Source organism: Phodopus roborovskii, unplaced genomic scaffold (genome assembly GCF_943737965.1).
Source record: "Phodopus roborovskii unplaced genomic scaffold, PHOROB, whole genome shotgun sequence".
Classification (NCBI taxonomy): Eukaryota; Metazoa; Chordata; class Mammalia; order Rodentia; family Cricetidae; genus Phodopus; species Phodopus roborovskii.
In genome coordinates this window covers 33,000,861-33,021,707 of record NW_026125281.1, presented here as the reverse complement: position 1 = coordinate 33,021,707, position 20,847 = coordinate 33,000,861, and the positions used below count along the sequence as shown (strand labels likewise).

General features: G+C 35.2%; 2 protein-coding genes across 2 annotated transcripts; one reads left to right on the top strand and one right to left on the bottom strand.

Annotated features, from left to right (window-relative positions):
• Positions 1-2,855: 2,855 nt before the first annotated feature.
• Positions 2,856-3,797, bottom strand: LOC127233476 (olfactory receptor 7G2). Its single transcript, XM_051199968.1, has one exon. The coding sequence runs from the start codon at positions 3,792-3,794 to the stop codon at positions 2,856-2,858; it is 939 nt and encodes a 312-aa protein (XP_051055925.1). The 5' UTR covers positions 3,795-3,797.
• A 5,649-nt stretch (positions 3,798-9,446) lies between these two features.
• Positions 9,447-14,911, top strand: LOC127233077 (olfactory receptor 7G2-like). The gene is made up of 2 exons (XM_051199485.1): positions 9,447-9,468; positions 13,986-14,911. Exons 1-2 carry the CDS (start codon positions 9,447-9,449, stop codon positions 14,909-14,911), a joined length of 948 nt encoding a protein of 315 aa, XP_051055442.1.
• Positions 14,912-20,847: the final 5,936 nt, after the last annotated feature.

Genomic DNA, 20,847 nt, shown 5'->3' with positions numbered 1-20,847 from the left:
ACTATAAAAACTGGTCAGTCTTAAAGAGCTCATCTAATGCTACCATCAGAAATCTTTATAAATGAAAATGCAGTATTTTCCAACTGTTATTACAAAGACCCTATCCTGTTGTGCTAATGTCATGTCCAGGGCTATTCCATTTTCCCAAGGCATTTAAATATTTATAACCAACAGATATGGTATAGCCTAAAAAGAGCCATTGTGTGATTCCTAATTGTTGCTGCTTCTAGTTTATATAATTAATCAAATTCATGATGTTATTTATTGTAGTCCAACATAGTAGCACTGACTCAAATACTGATTACATTAATCATAAATTCAATTTGATTCTCTAGTGATATACATATATATTATATATATAATATATATGATATATATATAATGATTAAATGAAGCTCATGTAAACACAAGCTTCACTTTTCTATGAGACAACTGGTGTTGACCTAGGGTAGGTTAAAGGTGTACAATAGTGAAATGATTAGTCAGATCCAGCAAGTCATAGGTCCCATTACAATTGACCAATTATATTTTGAGTTATTTCCAACTTTAATGTTTTAAAAAAAAAAAGTTGCTTTTCACCATTTCTTTTCAGAGATCAGCTGTTTTAATTATAATTCTGGGAATTACCAAAGTGAGTAATTGTGGCACTAGATATGTCAACTAGGATCCAGGTTAAGATGAAGAGGTGTTGGTCATCACAGAATGAACTTTGTGTTTTATTATGCACTTTCATTTTATTTTGATATTTTTCATTTTTTATCATTTTGATCTTTTTCTCTTTTTCTGAAATAGAGAGAGAAAGAACATCCTAGGTAAAAGTGAAGAATGTGATTCCATTCTTGCTGAAGTAGGCAGAGAACTCTATAAATATCAAACTCCATTTCTTAGTATGCTGGATGGAAGTATTATTTCATTAACTCCAGGGGATTATTCCACATTCTATATTCAAGTCACTTTATAAAAATGTTACCCTGAGATAGCAGATTTGGGACTTCTCTATGTCTGGCTTGCTTTAAGTAACTAGAAGTTTTACAGTTGTATTCATGTTTCTAATATGATTTTCAGAGAGAAAGTCTGTTGTTTTGTGCTATAGTTTCTTCCACATTGAAATTTTCCTCTATGTTGGATGGGGAGATTATTGAGGCTGTGTGTGTGTGTGTGTGTGTGTGTGTGTGTGTGTGTGTGTGTGTGCTGAACCTACTGAAACAATTATATCTTAACCAACAAGTGAAACTATCATTGATTTTGATAAACAATTATCTTTGAAATTTATTTTTGCACTTTTCAAATTTTTATTTGAACAATTCACTTTTTATTTTACATACCAACCCAATAACCTCTTTCTCTTCTTCTACTGCCTGACACTTACCCTCTTTCCCTAGACTCATCCACTCCTCACAGGAGGTAAGGCCTTCCTTGGGGTATCAACAAAGTCTGCCATACAATGTTGAGGCAGAACCAAGTCCTTACTCCCAGTATGAAGGCAGAACAAGGTATCCCATAATAGGGAATGCACTACAAAAAGCCAGTTCACACACTTGGGATAATTCCTGGTCTCAATACCAGCAGTCTCCCAACAGATAAGGTGTAGTTCAGCCCCATGCAGTTTTCCCAGCTGTCCCTGCATAGTTCATGAGCTCCTACTACCTCTGATCAGCTGTTTCTGTGGCTTTCCCTACTATGCTCATGACCCTACTTGTTCACATGATGCCTCCTCCCTCTTTTCAACTGAACTCCAGGAGCTTAGCCCAGTTCTTGGCTGTGGGTCACTGCATATGCTTCCATCAATTACTGGATGTAGGTTCTATGATGTCAACTAGGGTAGTCACTAATCTGATTAAAGTGGAAGGTCCATTTTGACACCATCTCCACTATTGCTAGGACTCTTAGTTAGGGTCATCTTTGTAGATTCCTGAGAATTTCTCTAGCACCAGGTTTCTCCCTAACCCCTTAATGGCTCCCTGCATTGTTCTCCCATTCCATCACTTCCCCAACTTTGTCTTGAACTCTCATGATACCATCTTACTTACCATCCCTTCTACCCAAAGAAGGCACAATCATTCCACAAGTACATTTACTCAACTGTGTTCATGGTACTTTTTTTCTTTTTTGGCCAGAGCCTAGATGCCCCTCAATTAAACAATAGATTTAAAAAATGTGGTACATTTACAAAATGGAGTATTATTCAGTGGTAAAAAATCAAAGATAGTTTTAAGTTTTCTGGCAAATGGATGGAACTAGCAAAAACATCCTGGGAGAGGTAACCCAGACCCAGAAGGACAAATACAGTATGTATTCACTCAAAATGGATATTATGCAGAAAGCAAAGGATTACCAGGCAATAATTCAATGACACCAATGAAATTTAAGTTTTAATGAGGAAGAGAGTTCACAAAAATTATATAGGTTTATAAAATGAAACATGTTCTTTCAGTATGACAGATACATAGAACAAAGCCATAGACTCATACAGATAAACTACTAATGTCAATATTACAATTTCAGTGTCCATAAATGATTTAGGTTTTTCTTTCTCCTCTATCTTTTTATCTCTGAATCTTATATTGTGAAACGTCAATAGAACATAAAATTGCCAAGATAATCTAGACTATGCTATTACTGTGAAACTATTTTTGCTTTAGTTAAAATATAGTAGATTTTCAAATAGTCTGGGTCAGATGGATAATGATATAGATATATTGATGTAGGCTTATCAAGCAATTTTAGTCATTTAGTAGACCCAAAGAAAATTTGTTCTTTGAGTGAAAGAAATAGTCTGTTTCTGTCTCACAATCATATGTAGATCTTATACCTGAATAATGCCCAGATTCCCCTTGATCCTGAAAATGACCCCATCACATTTGGGAAGCCATTCTAGTTGTGAGTTTTCTCAAGCCTTCCTTCATGTCCCTGTTCCTCAGGCTGTAGATAAAGGGGTTTAGCATCTGAGTGACTGTGGAATACATCACTGAAGCCACTGCTGTCTTCCTGGGAGATTCTGTAACTGCAGAGCTAATGTATACTCCCAAACCTGTCCCATAAAACAAGGAAACAACTGACAGGTGAGAACCACAAGTGGAAAAGGCCTTATACCGTCCTTGCCCAGATGGGATTTTCAAAACAGAAGAGACAATTTCAGTATAAGACAGAAAAATTCCAAAGAAAGGAATACCACCAAATAGAAGAGCTGCAATATAAATCAAAATCTTATTGATAAGTGTGTCAGAGCAGGCAAACTTTATGATCTGAGCCAGTTCACAGAAGAAGTGGGGGATTTCCACGTCTGTACAGAAAGTCAACTGCAGAACCATGAGACTGAGCAGTAGTGCATTCACAACACTAATGATCAGGGAAACTAGAATTAGTAGAATACAGAAGTGTGAATTCATGATAACTGTGTATCTCAGAGGGTGGCAAATAGCCACATAACGGTCATAGGCCATTGCTGAAAGCAAACAATTTTCTAATCCAGCAAAAATCAAAACAAAACAAGCCTGAGTGAGGCATCCTGTGTATGATATTCTCTGATCCTGTGTTTGGATATTCAATAGCATCTTTGGAACTGTGGTTGAACTTATACAGATATCAGCCAAGGATAGGTTGCAGAGTAAAAAGTACATGGGTGTGTGGAGGCGGGAATCTGAACTGATGGTCAGGGTAATAAGGAGGTTCCCAAGAAATGTGACCAGGTACATAAACAAGAATAGTCCAAAAAGAATGGATTGCAATTCTGGATCATCTGAAAGGCCCAAGAGCAGGAATTCTATTGTATCTGTTTGATTTGTGAATTCCATGTTGTTTAGGAGACTTATGTGGAAAAACAGACATAGATATATTTTTTTCCAAGGATACTTCATTAAAGAAAAATTTCAGCTTTAAAGAACTCTCAATCTTGTTCTACCTCTCCTTTTTCTGTAATATCATCTATTTTCATTTTCTGTTCTTTGGCTATATTAAAGCTTTTGAATTCTTTCTTTTTTTTTACCTCATTGAAACACTAGATAATAATAATGTAGAACATTATGTCTGACTAAAAATTCTTCAAATTCTGAGTTCAAAAAACAAAACCAAATAAAATGAGTTGGTATGTATGTATACATAAAATCACCTTATGTTAATTTTTGCCCCATTACTTTCTTAGTATAAGAAAAATATAAAATTACTATACATGATATTTGTGTCTTAATATACATCACTGCAATTTATTATCAATCTTTAAGTATTACAAGGATTTTCAGAAACAGAGCTTTACTTATGAAACACATATATGTTATAATTTTGTAATTTATTAATGACATGAGAATTATCTACTGCCTTCCAGCATTCATATTAGAAAGGAAATACTGTTTGGAAAATGAAATAAATATAGAGAAGCCTTGATTTTATAATCTCAAGTTCAAGGAAAGAATCATGAATTAAAATTCTACCTTTGAACTTTGTATGTATAAATGACCAAAAACTGAACCTTTCAATGTAGATAAACAATATTATGATTTCTCACCTTCATATAATGAAATGTCTCATAATTAAATTAATGTAACCTAGAGTTAGCAACAAGAATTACCAAATATGAACCTTATCAGGTAAAGGTGTAAAGCCTGACATCCAGAGTTTGAACCCTGGGACACAGATGGTCTAAAGAGAGAATCAACTCCCAGAAGAAAACTGCTAACCTTTTCATATGCACCATGGTAAGTATATACCTACATTCATACACAGACATGCACACATGAATTTATATTTTTAAATATAAAATAACTAAAGTGACTAGAGAAAAATAATTTCTTAAATGAAGTTTACAGACTACATTAATGGCCATTAAAACATACCAAATAAACATAAATATATGTTAAAGAAGACTGTACCATAATTAAAATATTTATGTTAATCCAAAAATTAACCAATAAATTAAAACACATAGTATATAATGTTTGACATTATTAAAAGAATGCATATGTATTATGTTTTTAATAATATAAAGAATATATGTGTTCCTTTCCATACAGAATCTTGAAACAAAAATTGATATTCATTATTCTACTGAGACTTTATTATATTATATTCAATGAATCGAAGCACACACACAGACACACATAGCCACATATATATGTGATCTTATACAAGACTAAAAGTAAAAAAGTTATTAATATCTCACAATGCTTAATTTATATGGTTATTGTGTTCTATGTAGTATTCTTTGTTGTATATTATAAATAATCATAGGATAATATAAAAAAGTAAATAATATTATTATCTCAGTATCAGCCATGATCTTGTTAATATAAATACAAAATACAAAAAACAGCAAAAAAGATCTGTTCTACACATAAATGCTATAGCATAGCAAGCCCAATATTATTCAAGATATATATGTATATATATATACATATATATATACATATATATTATTGTAACTTTTGCTTTGTCCAATATACTATAAAAATCCCATTGAGATTTATAGAATACTCTTTAAAACATCAAAGACTGGACTACTGTACAGAATCCTTTTAAGACCAGTATAAGGTATTAGAAAAATAAAAATGTATCAAATAAATGGTTCCAGCAGAACATAAACAAGGATCTGTTCAGATTACCTGGGCACTAGCACCAAGGAATGACATACACTTCTTGGACTTCCAAAAACAATACAGGTAATTTTTTTTTCTGCGAACACCAAACTTCAATACAGCACTTTCTCTTCTATGCAGAAATAAGTATTCCTGCAGTTAATGTTGATGTAGTGGATACTTAAATGGGAAAGATAGTTAAATGATAATCACAGGTTAATTATGTGTGGGGTTGGTGTCCCATTGGGCTTTGCTTTGTGAAAGTCCCAATTAAATAGAGCCCATTTGGCTCTAAGAAGGCTACAGGACAGCACAGATCCTTACAGAGATAACATCTGTGAAGACAAAACATTCTTTGCTGATTAGCACACAAAAATATGACAAATAGAAGGCTTATTTTTCCACCCTCTGACATATAGTTCTGTAAAGTATCTTGTGTACCTCAGCAAATCTTCATTCCATAATTAAAGGACAACTTTATAGCACTAAACTAAACAGCAACACAAAAAGTTGTGATTGCATTTTTAAGATTGTAAGTTTGAAGAGAGAAATGGCAAAGTGACCCTCTGATTGTGAGTGACAGTTATGTGATTTGATCTGTTGGGGCCCCTGGCAGTGTCAATAGGAACTAACCCAGAGGCCTGAACTGACTTTTTGGAGCCCATTCCCTATGGTATGATACCTTGCTAAGCTTTGACACAGAGGAGAGGGACTTTGTCCTGCCTCAACTTTGTGTGCCAGACTTCATTGAACTCCCCAAGGAAGGCCTTACCCCTTTGAGTAGTGGATGGAATGGGGTAGAAAAGGGGAATAGGGGGGAATTTAGATTAATATATAAAATAAAGTGTTTAAATAAAAAAGTTGTCATCTTTTCTCAATTAAATGCTGCGGGTAGCCATCCTGATTGACCATTGCCCCTCATAGGATGTCTGCTTCCTCATTATCCTCAGCCCCAACCTCCCCCTCAGACTCTATACTTCCTCTTTGGGACATGAATGCCAAACTCCCACACACTCCCCAAGCTCTACTCCCATACCCCCAACCACATTCCTAGTCCTCGGTCCCAAACAAAGCAAGTCTTTGGCAGGTGAAAACCTGGGAACTCAGAGAATTAGAGTAGAAATTTACAAAATTTCCTTATTTACTGGCACCAGTAGGAGCCACTCTATTTCACAAAGTCCCAACTGAAATATCTATGCTATTCTCCTTCCTGCTACTTCCTGTCAACCAGTTGCTAACCATGCCTCTAAAGGCTCAGGTTAATTTTATTTAATTAATGCAAATGCAACACATTTTTGCATAGTTACCAAATGCAGAATGAACAAATATATCACATCTTTGCATAGTTAAATAAATGATTCACAACAGTTGATTTTTGTCACAGAATTTTATACATCTAATAAAGAGATTGTGGAGTTTTCTCTTTGTTTATGTGGTAGATTCCATTTATTGATTTTCATATGTTGAACCATCCTTACATCTCTGGGATGAAACCTACTTGATCATGATAGATGATCTTCTTGATGCATTCTTGGATTCAGTTTGAAAGTACTGTTCTTTGATGGGTTTTTATGTGGTTTGGTATCAGGGTATTTGGCCTCATAAAATGAATTGGAAACTATTTCTTTGTTCCTATTTTGTGGGGAAAAAAAAGAAGAACATTAGCTCTTCTTTGAAAGCCTCATAGAATTATAGACTAAAAATATCTGCCTTTGGCTTTTTCATATTGGGAGACTTTCAAAGACTGTTTCTGTGTGAACAGACCTATAACAAACAACTAGTCATGACTTTTGTATTCAACTTTGCTTTGTCAGAAATAAAGTCCTTTGTATATAATACAAAGAATAGTACAGTTAAGTCATATATTACATATATTTTTAGTATTGTAAGAAATCTACATACTGACATCAAAAGTGTGTGCACCAGCTTACAATGACTTCCAACATTATATTATTTGCTATTTCCCCACATTCAAACCATCATTCATTATCATTCATGTAGACATATATTGTTTATGATCTAATGTTTGTCTGGAGATCAGAATGCAAAGCTGGCTATAGCCACTGAGGTCAGGTAGCAATGGAACACATCTTTAATCTCAGCAGCCACACTAGTTAGCCATAGAAGCTGAGCTATATAGAAGATCTTTAGGAGATGAAACAAAACCTTCAGGAGATACCACAAATTGAAATTGATAAAGACTAGATTAGCAACCTCCCCAAAGTTAGGGTTAGGGGATCTTTGTGTTTTTGTCTTTTCAGGAAAATAAAAACAACCATCTTAAAAAATTCAAAAGCATTGGACAAATAAGCAATTAAAGAAGGGCGAACAGCCCAGAATTTTTTTTTCCAAAAAAATAGTAATAATAATTTAATGCAACCTCTGAAATCTCCAAAAAGAAGATGGAATCCCACAAGGACAATTCCACCAAAACTATGATCATACCACTAAGCTAAAAAACACCAAATTTTGGTTATAAATAGTTAATGATCAGAGTCAATCTTGTTCTAAAGAAAAAAGAAAAGGAATATGACATAGAAGTGAATACTTATCTATAGATTTTGGTTTACGGATACAAATTTAAGATCAATTTTGTTATATGCATATTTCTACTCTGGTTCACATATTGTGTTTATCTACCTCTTTTAAAAAATGTAATATATAGGCGTATCCACATGGGACCATCCCTAGTCCCTTCCTGCTGGATTTTGACCCCTATCTCCTGAGAGATGGGGTCTGCTAGAGCTAGAGCTCTCCTGGTGCTCTAATACACATCCTCAGCATGAAGAGCCTACCCTCCCCCCACCCTGTGCTATACCCTGCCCACTGTTCCACCACTCTGGTTGAGACTGGAACAGAGGGAAAATCCAACAATCCTGCCACCTTTGGGGAACTTCCTGGAGCTGCTCTGAGCACACTAGACCTGCCTATACATGCAGAACCACCCTGAGTCTCCTCCTGCCTGATATTAGACCCATACTACCCGTCCTCTGCCAGAGCTCCAGCCCCTGGGAAGAGATTACCTATCTATCCCAGAAGGACCAACCTGAGTCCCTGCCTGCTGAATCTTTGACCACCTTCACCAGGCCTTTCCTGGAGCCCAATCTTTGACCCCCATTGCCAGGCCCTGTCTGAGGAGAGACCTCCTAGAGAGCTTGAACCACTCAGAGCTACAGACATCGAACTTCTGACCCACCTAAACCAACCAGGGGAGTACCATAAGAGAAAGAGAGAGAGAGAGAGAGAGAGAGAGAGAGAGAGAGAGAGAGAGAGAGAGAGAGAGAGAGAGACCCCACCTGCATCTACTGGAAGAAGTGACAGGAAGACAGCAATACAAAAAAAGCACTTAACAATAGAAAGACAAGCGTTGACACTACCAGAACAAGGGACTCTACACCAACTAGACATGAACACCCCAAAGCAGATGAAGCAGAAGAGAATGACTTAAAAATTATCTTCATGAAAATGATAGATGCCCTCAAAGACTATATGAGAAAATCCTAAGAGATTCATATAAAGGACAAGTCCCCCAGAATACATGGGAAGTGGCGGGGGCAGTGAATGGAGAGAGAAGTAGAAGAAAGAGAAAGGGAAAAGAGGAAAGCACATGCGACCAGGAAGATTGAGTCAGGGTAGGGATACAACACAGAAGAAAGAGAGAGAGGCAGAGAGAGAGAGAGAGAGAGAGAGAGAGAGAGAGAGAGAGAAGGAACATAAAAGAGGGAGCCATTATTGGTTTGAAAAAAAAAAAAACTGAACCTAAAGAAAGGTCTAGAGACCTAAAAGATTGACTACAACTAACAATTTGAGGAACCGTGGAAAGGCTACCATGAATGCCCTTCCCAGATAGTGCGATGAACAACTAACTTATCCACCATCATGGAGCCCTCGTCTAGTACCTGTTGGAAACAGAAGCAAACACCCATACCTAAACATTGAGTCGAACTGGAATCCAGATGCAGAGGGAGAGGACAAGACCAGGTTGAAGAAACACACAGAGACAGCTGACCTGAACAAGGAGGAGCTAATGGTTCCCCTGACTGATAGCTGGAAATCCAGCATGGTACTGACTCAGAACCCCCTGAACATGGGTCTCAGGTAGAAGGCCTGGGCAGTCTAAGGGACCTTGAACCAGGATGTATTTCTGATGCAAATAAAAGGACTTTGGGGGCACATTCCCCATGGAGGGATACTCCCTTAACCTAGAGACAGGAGAGAAGGCCTAGTCCCTATTCCTAATGACTTGGCAGATTTAGGTGACCCCTCCTGGAGGGCATCATTCTATATGTGGAGTGGGTGGTGGATGGGAGGGGTGGGTATTCCGGAGGCATGAGAAGGTGGGAGAGAGGGAAAGAGAGAGAGAGGGAGGGAGGTAGCTAGGGAGGGAGAGGGAACTAGGATCAATATGTAAAATAAAAATTAAAAAATTATATAAAATATGAATGTAATAAATAATTATGTGCAGAGTATAGATAGTTATAATAGTCAAAACTTATGATGTTTTCTAGATATACATAGATATATTTCATATGGATAGCCATTCTTCAAAAGCTTTCAAAGACCTGGAGCATATGGCATTTAAAATGGTTTATTAGTGTTTATCTTAACAATGAGACACAATTTCTCCTGGCAGCAACAATTATATCAGAAATGAAGATGGGCATCAGAGAAACTCGTTATGGAGTTTGCCATCAACATGGCAGAAATAGACATTTGGACAAGAAACTGCTCTTGCCTGGGCTTTTTGATAGCATGCTGTCCAAACTGAGAAAACAGATGAAAAAGAAATGTGACTGCTGAACTTGCCTGCTTCATAACAAGTATTCTAGGCATTCTGAGCCTATAGACTGAAGAGGGATACCCCAACATTACATATGAACTTTTGTTGACTCCTTAGGCAATGAAATATCTCTGTCAATTCTAGAGTTTGTTTATATATTATTCTTCTGAGATCTTTGATGGAGTTGAAGACAGATATATATGGTTATGATTTTCTTTAGTTATGATAAAAGATAAATTACATATAAAACTTGAGACTCACAAAGTTAGGATAAATCATAGAGCAGTTTCTGTAAATTTTTCCAAATACTAATGGACTAAATATTGTTGATTGTATTTCTTGCTTGATAATTGTTTTATGATGTTTAATTTAGTATGCCAAGTTAAAACCTTCCTTTTTATTTATACAGAAAATAGAAAATGATGGGGGGTGTCATTTTGTATGCTGTGAATATATGTTTTTCTTAGTGGTTGATGAATAAAGCTGCTTCAGCAAGTGGACAGGCAGGAGGTAGACAGGCAGGAATTATAGGTGGGAGCTACCAGATCCAGAGAATTCTAGGAGGAAGAACAAATAGTGAATCCCAAGAGAGATGTCATGTAGCTAACTCAAAGTCATGGCTGTTAGGTATTCTCTGATAAGCCAAAACTATGTGGAAATACATAGATTAATAAAAATTGGCAAATAATAAGAGAGTTAAACAATAAGAAGCCAAGACATTAGCCAAACAGTTTGTACTAAATAAAAACCTTTGTGTACTTTTTGAGGACTAAACAGTTGTGGGACAAAGTGTGACAGAAACTTCTGTCAGCAAATTATACTTTTGTGGAATGGGGTTAACCCACATGATAAAGTATTATATGTAGTAGCATCAAAATAATTATCTTCCCAAATACTTGGGACATATTCTCCAGTGTAGGTAGAGAAAATTATGAACAATGTGAAAAGACTCAATTTTCTCAGTTTTTAATATCCATAATGAACATAACCTAGTAGCTACAAGGATATATATATATATATATATATATATATATATATATATATATCCATTCCATAAGTTCTGTGACTCAAGAGAACCCTAATACACTTTATCAAATATATTATTATTAGTGAATAATTGCCTATTTAAAAATCAGTCATGAGTGATCCATTATCATAAACAATTTTCCATAAGATAAGTAAAACAAAGATTAATTTTATATCCTATTGATGTAGTATTCATGTAGTCATGATGAATGTCAGCCTAAATTCCTGTTATCAAGAGATGAATACATGAAGAAAATATACAGATTTAAAATTGTATGTTAGTATTATTCCCTGAAAAAGAAGGATGACATCAAGTATTGTGCAAGAACATAATTAAGAATAGTAAGAGAAATGTTAAAATAGAAATAGAAATTTTATGTTTTTGTTACATTCATAAATGAAGTAAAGAGCCAAATGGTGGTAGCACATGGCTTTAGAACTCAGGAGTGTGATGCCAGCCCAGTCTTCAGAGTTAGTTCAGGAAACTCAGATATAAGACTATATAGAGAAACTCTGTCCCAAAAAAATCAAGCAAAAGTTAAATGAGGATGACTGCTAGATATAGAAATACTATCCAAATTGAGGTGGGAAGGGAAGGGAAGGGAAGGGAAAGAGGGTAATCATATTGAAAATAAAATATATACTGACATGTGAATATATCACAATGAAATCCTAATTGTTTTTAGTGTTGAATAATTAGATTGTGACCTACAAATATTTTTAAAATAATAAGACTGACACTGACTTAGAGTGCCAGGCACATCATATCTTAAAGTTGAAGTTCATATATGAACACAATGACTCACACACAAACACACAAATGTCTGCAAATGCAGTGAAATATGAATTGCAAAATCAATGTAATCATAACTAAAATAAAATATTGGTTATGTTTTAAAGTATATAAAAATAATAAATAATAATAAAAATATCTATAATTTTATAGCAAAATTTATTCATATATTATAGGTATATAATATAAAATATGTGTTACATATTCAGACTTTGCACTCAAATATCCTTCTTGATCACAAGAAATAAAGAACACAAGTAGAATGCATGGTTTTCTTCCTGAATTTCAATGATTGGTGTTTAAAAAACAGAGAAAACAGAGGACACTGAATAACAGAAGCATGGCCATAGGATCAGTAAGTCATGTTTCCTGAATGCTTGTTTTTTTTCCCCTCTCCTGGTCTCTATAGACTTGTATTCCTGGAATAAGAACGATGGTAATATTTCTGATCTATAATGAGGTAATGTCATTATCACCCCGCGGGGAATTTTGAGACTATAGCTGCCAGACAGATAAACACTAGTTGAAAGTGTCTAAGCCATAAGCCAGCAATAGCCTACTCTTTTTTTCCACTTTTATATAACCAGTAAGTCATTTTTGCACCTGTCTTACCTGAGAATAGGATCTTCGGTTTTCCTACACTTAAGTGAGATGTTGAGCAGTACTTCACAACAACAGAAAGTTTGTAAGTACTTCATTAGTGAATGAATATAAATGTGGATATTTTGATACAATTTCATGCAAAAGAAGCAAAAAGAAAAACTGAACATATATGAAAAATCAGGTACCAATAAACCTCTTGCATAACAACAACAACACAAAAAAAGAAGATAACTTAAATGTTCTTAGCACATTCTTACATATAGTGCCATCAACATCAGACATGTTATTCTGCTGGCCATCTGATCTCTGTCATTACTTCTCAAACATTAATCTACCTCTTCTCAAATGTAATAATTTTATGAACACCTTGAATAGTTGCACTCTGCATCTGCATTATTCAGCTATACATAAAACTCAGAATATCTTAAAATAAATGGGAAAAACAGTCAATGGGCAAAAGGAGATCATTTCAGAAAAACAGAAAACAAAATGATAAGTTCTGAAACATGAGAGATCATTAAAAGTTTTAGAACTCTTTCATGAGTGTACTACCTGGGTTTGTCCTAAAACATCAATTTGAGTTTCAGGATATTCCTCTCTAACCCATGCATGTTAAAATCTCTGCAGTGTACCTGGTGTTCAGGAGGTGTTCTCTGTCCTCCCACAATTGAGAGTGCAAAGTGTCTCATAGGTTGTCTCACTGCTCTTCACATTATTCTCTAGCACGGCCAAGTTCACATATTCTACCTTGAATATATGTTTAAATGTTACTGTGTCATGATAGATTTTTTAATTGATTGTTTAGGAAAATATGTTATGTTTTTCATACAGTTCAGTGATTTATCATTGTGTAATACTTTTCAGGTTGATAAAATAAATGCCATTGTAGAAGAGGAAAATAAAAGTGAGCATAGGTCATTAGTCTGCACATTTACGTTTTATGTTATGTATGAAGAGTTTATTTCTATTTTACTTTTTCTCCTAGGTGTTCAGTATCACGCTTTATAAATACTTCTGAGTGCTGAATAAATATTGTAGAGCCACATACCTTGGAGTGATCAGGGAGCGTAAACCATTCCTAAAGTTATCACTTCCAACAAGTCAGAATGTGATACAATTATTGTAAATCTAGTAAAGATTCATTGCTTTTTACCTTCAGGCCTCATTTCCACAGGAATTATCAGACAAATGAAATTCAGAAACCTTTCAAATTGAGCTATTTCAGAATTCCTTCTCCTTGGACTAACTAATGATCCTCGGCTCCAACCCCTTATCTTCAGTCTCTTCTTGTGCATATATCTGGTCACTGTGCTAGGAAACCTGCTCATCATTTTGGCTGTCAGCTCTGACATAAACCTACACACACCCATGTACTTTTTTCTCTCTAGTCTTTCCATTAATGACATCTGTTTAAACACAAACACAATACCAAAGATGCTTATGAACCTCATAACCCAGAATCAAAGCATAACTTACATAGCTTGTCTTACAAAAGTTTTGTTTGTGTTGGTTTTCACTGGACTGGAAAACTGTCTCCTAGCTGTGATGGCCTGTGATCGCTATGTGGCCATTTGTCACCCTCTGAGGTACTCCACAATTATAAACCCTTCTTCATGTATCCTTATGGTTCTAATTTCTCTGTTTTTTAGCTTTGTGTTTGGGCTCTTGCACACTCTCATGGTTCTTCGCTTGTCTTTCTGCACTGACATTAAAATGTCACATTTCTTCTGTGAACTTGCTCAGCTCCTTAAACTTGCATGTTCTGATATACTCATTAATAACATCTTGGTATATTTTGCATCACTTGTATTTGGTGGCATTCCTATCTCTGAGATAATTTTCTCTTACACACATATTTTATCAGCAGTTCTAAGAGTGCCATCACAAGGGAGAATATATAAAACATTTTCTACTTGTGGGTCTCATGTGTCCATTGTTTTCTTGTTTTATGGAACAATTTTAGGTGTGTACATTAGCTCTGCAGTGACTGACTCTCCTGAAAAGACTGTAGTGGCCTCAGTGATGTATTCTGTGGTTCCTCAGATGTTGAACCCATTTATCTACAGCCTGAGAAAAAAGGATATGAAGGAAGCCCTGAGAAAATTAATCTCAAGGGTTTGGGCTGGTTTACAATGGCATTAAAAGTACACTGAAGGATAACTTGAAGCAACAATGCAAATTTTAACTTTCTCCCCCTTCCTTGGAGATAACAGGAAAAAGTAAGTTAAAGACAATTTCTGCCAGATTCCTTGGTTACTTACACAACAATTGAAAACAATAATTACTCCAAAATTAGAGTGAGTACTTACTTTTTTACAAGGTATAAGTAAATTAATAAGACCTTCCATTTATATTACAAATATTTGTGGACAGTTATATCTTTAGAAATAGACATGGTCAGCAATCATGAATGTGAAATTCTCAATAATAAAATAAAACTTATACTGATGTAATCAATAGTGAATGAAGGTACTGTTCATATTATTGGCAATGAAACCTTATAAAACTTATTTTTCTTTTGAACCTTTGAATTCTATATTATTATTAGTTTCTTTTTTTTTTCTGAAAATAAACTTTTCCCATAGAACATATTCTGATTTGGTTTCACCTTCCTCAAATATTCTCACTCTTTTCCAACTTCCTTCCCACATGTGTTTCATTAGAAAATTAACAGGCATCTAGGGACTAATAATAAAAATAACTCAATATAAAACAAAACCAACTCAAAATGGCATAAAATAAATGGAAGATAAAGCCAAAGAAAAAGTACAAGAAAACATAGATACAGAGAAACATACAGAACTTGCAAATTTATTAAATTTGTCAGAGCAATTCATTACATGCCATACATGAATTTTCATTTATGAATCCATATTTTTTATTATTATCTTTCCTGAACAATGATATTTCTTCATATTACCTAACACAAACATTGGATTTCTTAATGCATTCTGACCTGAAATAAGGATCTGGAATTACTTGCTGTTGAATAGGAGGATTGGGGATGACAAACAAAGAATACAAATCAATAGATAGGACCTGAAGGTCTTACATAAGCTGAGGACTTGTCAAGCAAGTTTATCAAGAAGTACAGAATCCTATATATGATTTACAGTGGGAAATGGCCAAGGTGAGCAGAGAGCTCAACAAGAAAATATTGGCAAAGAGAATTCAGGATATCTAAGAAACAGACTGCTTTAGAACTAGTAACCAAAGCCGATGTGGAATAGTTGACTCCTTTAAGGCTTTGACTTCAGACTGGCCTTGCCAAGTCTGTTCCTGGATACAAACACAGAATGAAATCCAGTTTCCTTTTATTAGGTCCTATCTATAATTCTTGGGTTAATCTGGCTACCCAGTCATGCAGTACCTAATTCACATAGAAATAATTTTGTTACAGAAAGTAAACTAACATGAATACAGCAAGATATTTACTTTAGTAACTAAAATTATGCCCAATGCTACTAATTAAAACACATATTTCAGTGTAAGACTGCTAAAATTTCTGTGTGTACACATTAATATATACAAGCACAGAAATACAGAAATATACATTTATAACATACTATGATATGAATGAAATCAAGGGTATTTTAATTTAACTGAGTCATGGTTTGTATTAACTTTCAGTGTTGGTGTTATGTCTTTTACAAATTTATTAATCATATATGCATGTTCCAATACTGTATTAGGCTCTAATAATGTAACATTAATTAAAGAATGAATCTATCTCTCTATATCTACATATAAAGAATAATTATTAGAATAATTTGCAGACTGTGCTCCCATTAATTCAAGAATGACTGTCTATGAATTGAAGGTAAAAGATTCCAAGAGTTCTTCAATTCATGAAGCTGTATGTTTCAGCTGGTCTTCAATAGATGTTGGAATTCTGAACAAGTAGGTTGCAATGCCAATGAAGAATGGATTTGATAATGAAGAAGAAATCAGGAAAGCAAAAAGAAAAACTGTCTCTTTTAATATCTTTTATATAGACTTCCAGCAAAAAGTATGGCTCAGAATAGAGGTGGGTTTTCCCATCTCAAAAGATCTGGATTAAATATATGACTTCCCACCTCAAAGATACCAATTAAAAGTGGATATCCCATAATAGTCAGAAACTGGAATCAAGCTATATGTCCCTCAACCAAATAACAAATAAATAAAGTGTGATGCATTTACACAATGGAGTATTTCTTCACTCTTAAAAACAATGACATTGTGAAATGTAGAGAAAACTGGATGAAGAACTAGAAAACAATCATCCTGAGAGAGGTAATCCTGACTCAGAAAGACATAGTATGTACTCTTACAAGTGAATATTAGCTATCAAGTAAAGGATAACAATGTTACAATCCACAGACCCAAAGAAGCTAGCTACCAAGGAGGGCTCTAGGAGGGAACACCTGGATCTCCTTGTAAAGGAGAAATAGAATATATTCAACAGGTGCACTCTGGGTGAGGAGGGATGAAAACAGAAAGGATTAGGTAGACAGATAGGAGAGTACTAGAAGAGAAAATTGGAAATGGTGGGTATTTCAGGGTTAGGTAAATACCTAGTGTAATGGAAATTCCCAGGAATGGACATGGATGACCATAGCAAGGACTCCTAGCAATAGGGGAATTTTATCCTGAACTGTGCACTTCCTTTATCAAAGCAAGACTTCCAGTGGAGGAATTGGGACACCAATCTAACTACAAAACTCTCTACATAGACTTTGTCCTGCCTACAGGATGTACTAGGGGAATATGGCACAGAAATTGTGGGAATGACTAACCAGTGTCAGGTTCAGCCTGAGACCCATCCAAGTAACACATCCATGACAGTACCTTACATGCCAGAACCATGATGCTGGAAAGTGCTGATAACTGGGACAGAAGCAAACATGAGAGACCAAAAATGTCAATGTAATGATGTTAATGATTTATTGTTATACTCATTGATTAGTGTCTATTCTAACTTTTATCAGAAATACTTCATCTAGCAACCTATAGAAATAGATAAAGATATCCACAGCCAAACATTAGGCAGAGCTTTTAGAATCCTGCAGAAAAGGGGGAAAGAGGATTGTTAGAACAAGAGAGGTCAAGGACACTATAGTAAAACCCATAGGATCAATTAACCTGAGCCCATAGAGGCTCATGGAGACTGAACTTTCAACCAGGGAGCCTGCATGGGATTTGTCTAGGCCTTCTGCATATATGCGACAGTTATGTCGCTTCGTCTTGTGGTACTCCTACAGTAAGAACAGGGCTGTCTCAGATTCCTTTGCTGCTTATCCTAAGTTACCCTATCCAGATTTAATAAGAGGGAAGGTTTCTATTGCAATGTGATATTTCCTGTTTGGTTGATTTCCCTGGAAGGCCTGTGCTTTTCTGTTTGGAAACAGAGGGAGTAAATGTGAGTGAGAGGGGCGATAGGGGGAGTATCGGGGAAGACAGGAGGGAAGTGAAACTGCAGTCCTTGTTTAAAAATAAATAATAACTAAAAAGTTGAATCTTCCCACTTTAAATGCTTAAGCAAAGACCTTTAGAGATATACCCAGCCATTTTAGGCTTTAGTTAATTTTAGATATAGTCAAGTTGACATCTAAGAGTAGCCACAACAAGTCCAACTCTTGTCAGCTTAACACATGATAATATTTACTTATGCTGTGCCTAATTTATAAGTGAAAATAATAAGTTAACAATATGCAATTTTCTCTCTGAAATCCTAATTTTCTCATATACATTTTAAACCTTATTGTTGCCTTTCCTTAATGCATACCTTAAAACTTGAAAATTTTACTTTAATATTGATGTTTAAGTTTTCCACAAGGAATAATAACAATTCCTAACAGCAATCTTTGAACTCTCCAGAAAGAAAATGGGGCTCCACATTGTCATTTCCACTTGACTCAACCTGATGCATCTGGACTACAAACATCACCCTAAAACCAGTTTGAGACTGTTTGGCTCGAGACAACTCATGAATAGCTAGCTATAATGGTGTACCTTCTTATTACACCCTGGCCAGAGTTTCAAATAGAACTACAGTCAAGCATTTTCTGCCACACAGTGACTAGCTACATATGTCACAGCCAGTTCTGTTGAGAAATTTGGTTGCTAAAATTTTTCTTCCTACAGGATCCCATGGAGCAATCATTGTCCCGTTTCAGCAGGAAGTAACCTTAAGATAATGATGCCCCCTTTCCCTACTCTTCGAATTTGGGGATAATATTCATCTTCTTTGGGTTGGTTTTAGTTACTTAGGGTCAGGTATGGAAGGTGATGCTTAGACTCAGGTTTATCCTTTAGACAGGAATAGGGTATGGTTAGGAAAGATATGGTTTAGATGGGATATAGGTACATTAGCCTATTGTGAATTGAGTAAGAGTGAGATAATAGTATTTTGCAGCTTACATTGTTATATATCCTTATTTGTGATAAGCTATGTAAAATTAAGTTTATATTCCCTTCCCAGAAGAATGGTATATTTTGTCATATTGTGTGAAATCTTTCATTTATGATGTTTTTATGCACATTATTCGTACCATATTCTATATATGTATACTTTTGCGTGTGTTCCAGACATTTTGTATATTGATACAATTTGGGATATTTATCATGCTGCCCTTTATAGTTCTACCTCTTGTCTAGACATTTCTACTATACTTCTATTTTAGGGATTTATATGAATTTATATGTAAATAGTTATATTGTTTAGGTATTTGTCACTGCTTTACTCAGGGAAGTTTCATTCAGTTATTTAGCTAAGTTCCTGAGTATTACAGATTATCTTCACTCATGTTTCCTTTACCTATGAGATTAGTCAGACATAAGTGCTTAATCTTCAATCACTTCATAGAAATGCAGAACATGGCATTTAAATGTTTTAATATTAGTACTCCATTGACATGAGACACTGTTGCTCCTAATAGCACTGTGCACTTTCCCGAAAATATGTTGGACACTGTTGTTGCTCCTGCTGGAGTTCATTCTAGCCTCAACTAATGGCCTGTTGGGCAAAGAACTGCCCCCATCTTGACCACTGATTTGGACATGCAGTCCTATGTGTTTGCAGGAGACAAATATAGAAGACTGCTGGACCTTGCTAAGTCAGGGTAAGACAGTCTTTCTACCTCCTTGCTGTTGTTGTGGTCAAGTACTCTTGGCCTTAGCCAAAACTAGGTGTACCAACGTTGCTGTGAGACCTAGGGTAACTGTCCAGGTAGCTTGCTGTTTCTGTAGGTTCTCTCGTCAATACCTGAATGCACTTGCATGTGCATTTGAACTTAAAAAACATATATGCACCCGAACACAAATAAATACATGAATATGTTTGCATAAAATTATACTAATTAATAAATACCAATGCTATACTAAAAAGCATTTGCACAGATGGTCAAATAAGTTGTCAGGTAATAAAAATGCTGAATTAATGTTTTCAAAACACTGACTAGGGTTTTTTGTTATGAATTTTTTTCATAAATCCATGGCATAGAAATATGAACTACCTACCATAGGTACATTCTGTGTGGTTTTTCAAATAATTGTGAGGCATGTTAAAGATGTAGGCACTTCACATTTCATATGTGATAAGTTCACTCCTTAAGTTGTTCCACACAATAGAAGCTGAAGATACATTACAAAACTCTTTTTATGAGGCTACAATTACCTTGGTACCCAAGACACACAAAGACACAACTGAGAAAGAGAACTACAGACCAATATCCCTCATGAACATTGATGTAAAAATAATCAATAAAATAATGGCAAATTAAATCCAAGAACACATAAGAGAAATCATCCACCATGACCACCAGGCTTCATCCCAGGGATGCAGGGATGGTTCAACATACAAAAATCTATCAATGTAATCCACCATAAAAAAAATAAACTGAAAAATAAAAACAACATGACAATTCACTAGATGCTGGAAAAGCCTTTGATAAAATCCAAGAACCTTTCATGATAAAGGTCTTGAAGAGATCAGGGATAACAAGAACATACATAAACATAATAAGAGCAATATAAAATAACCTAACAGCCAACATCAAACTGAATGGAGAGAAGCTTAAGATGATTCCTCAAAAATC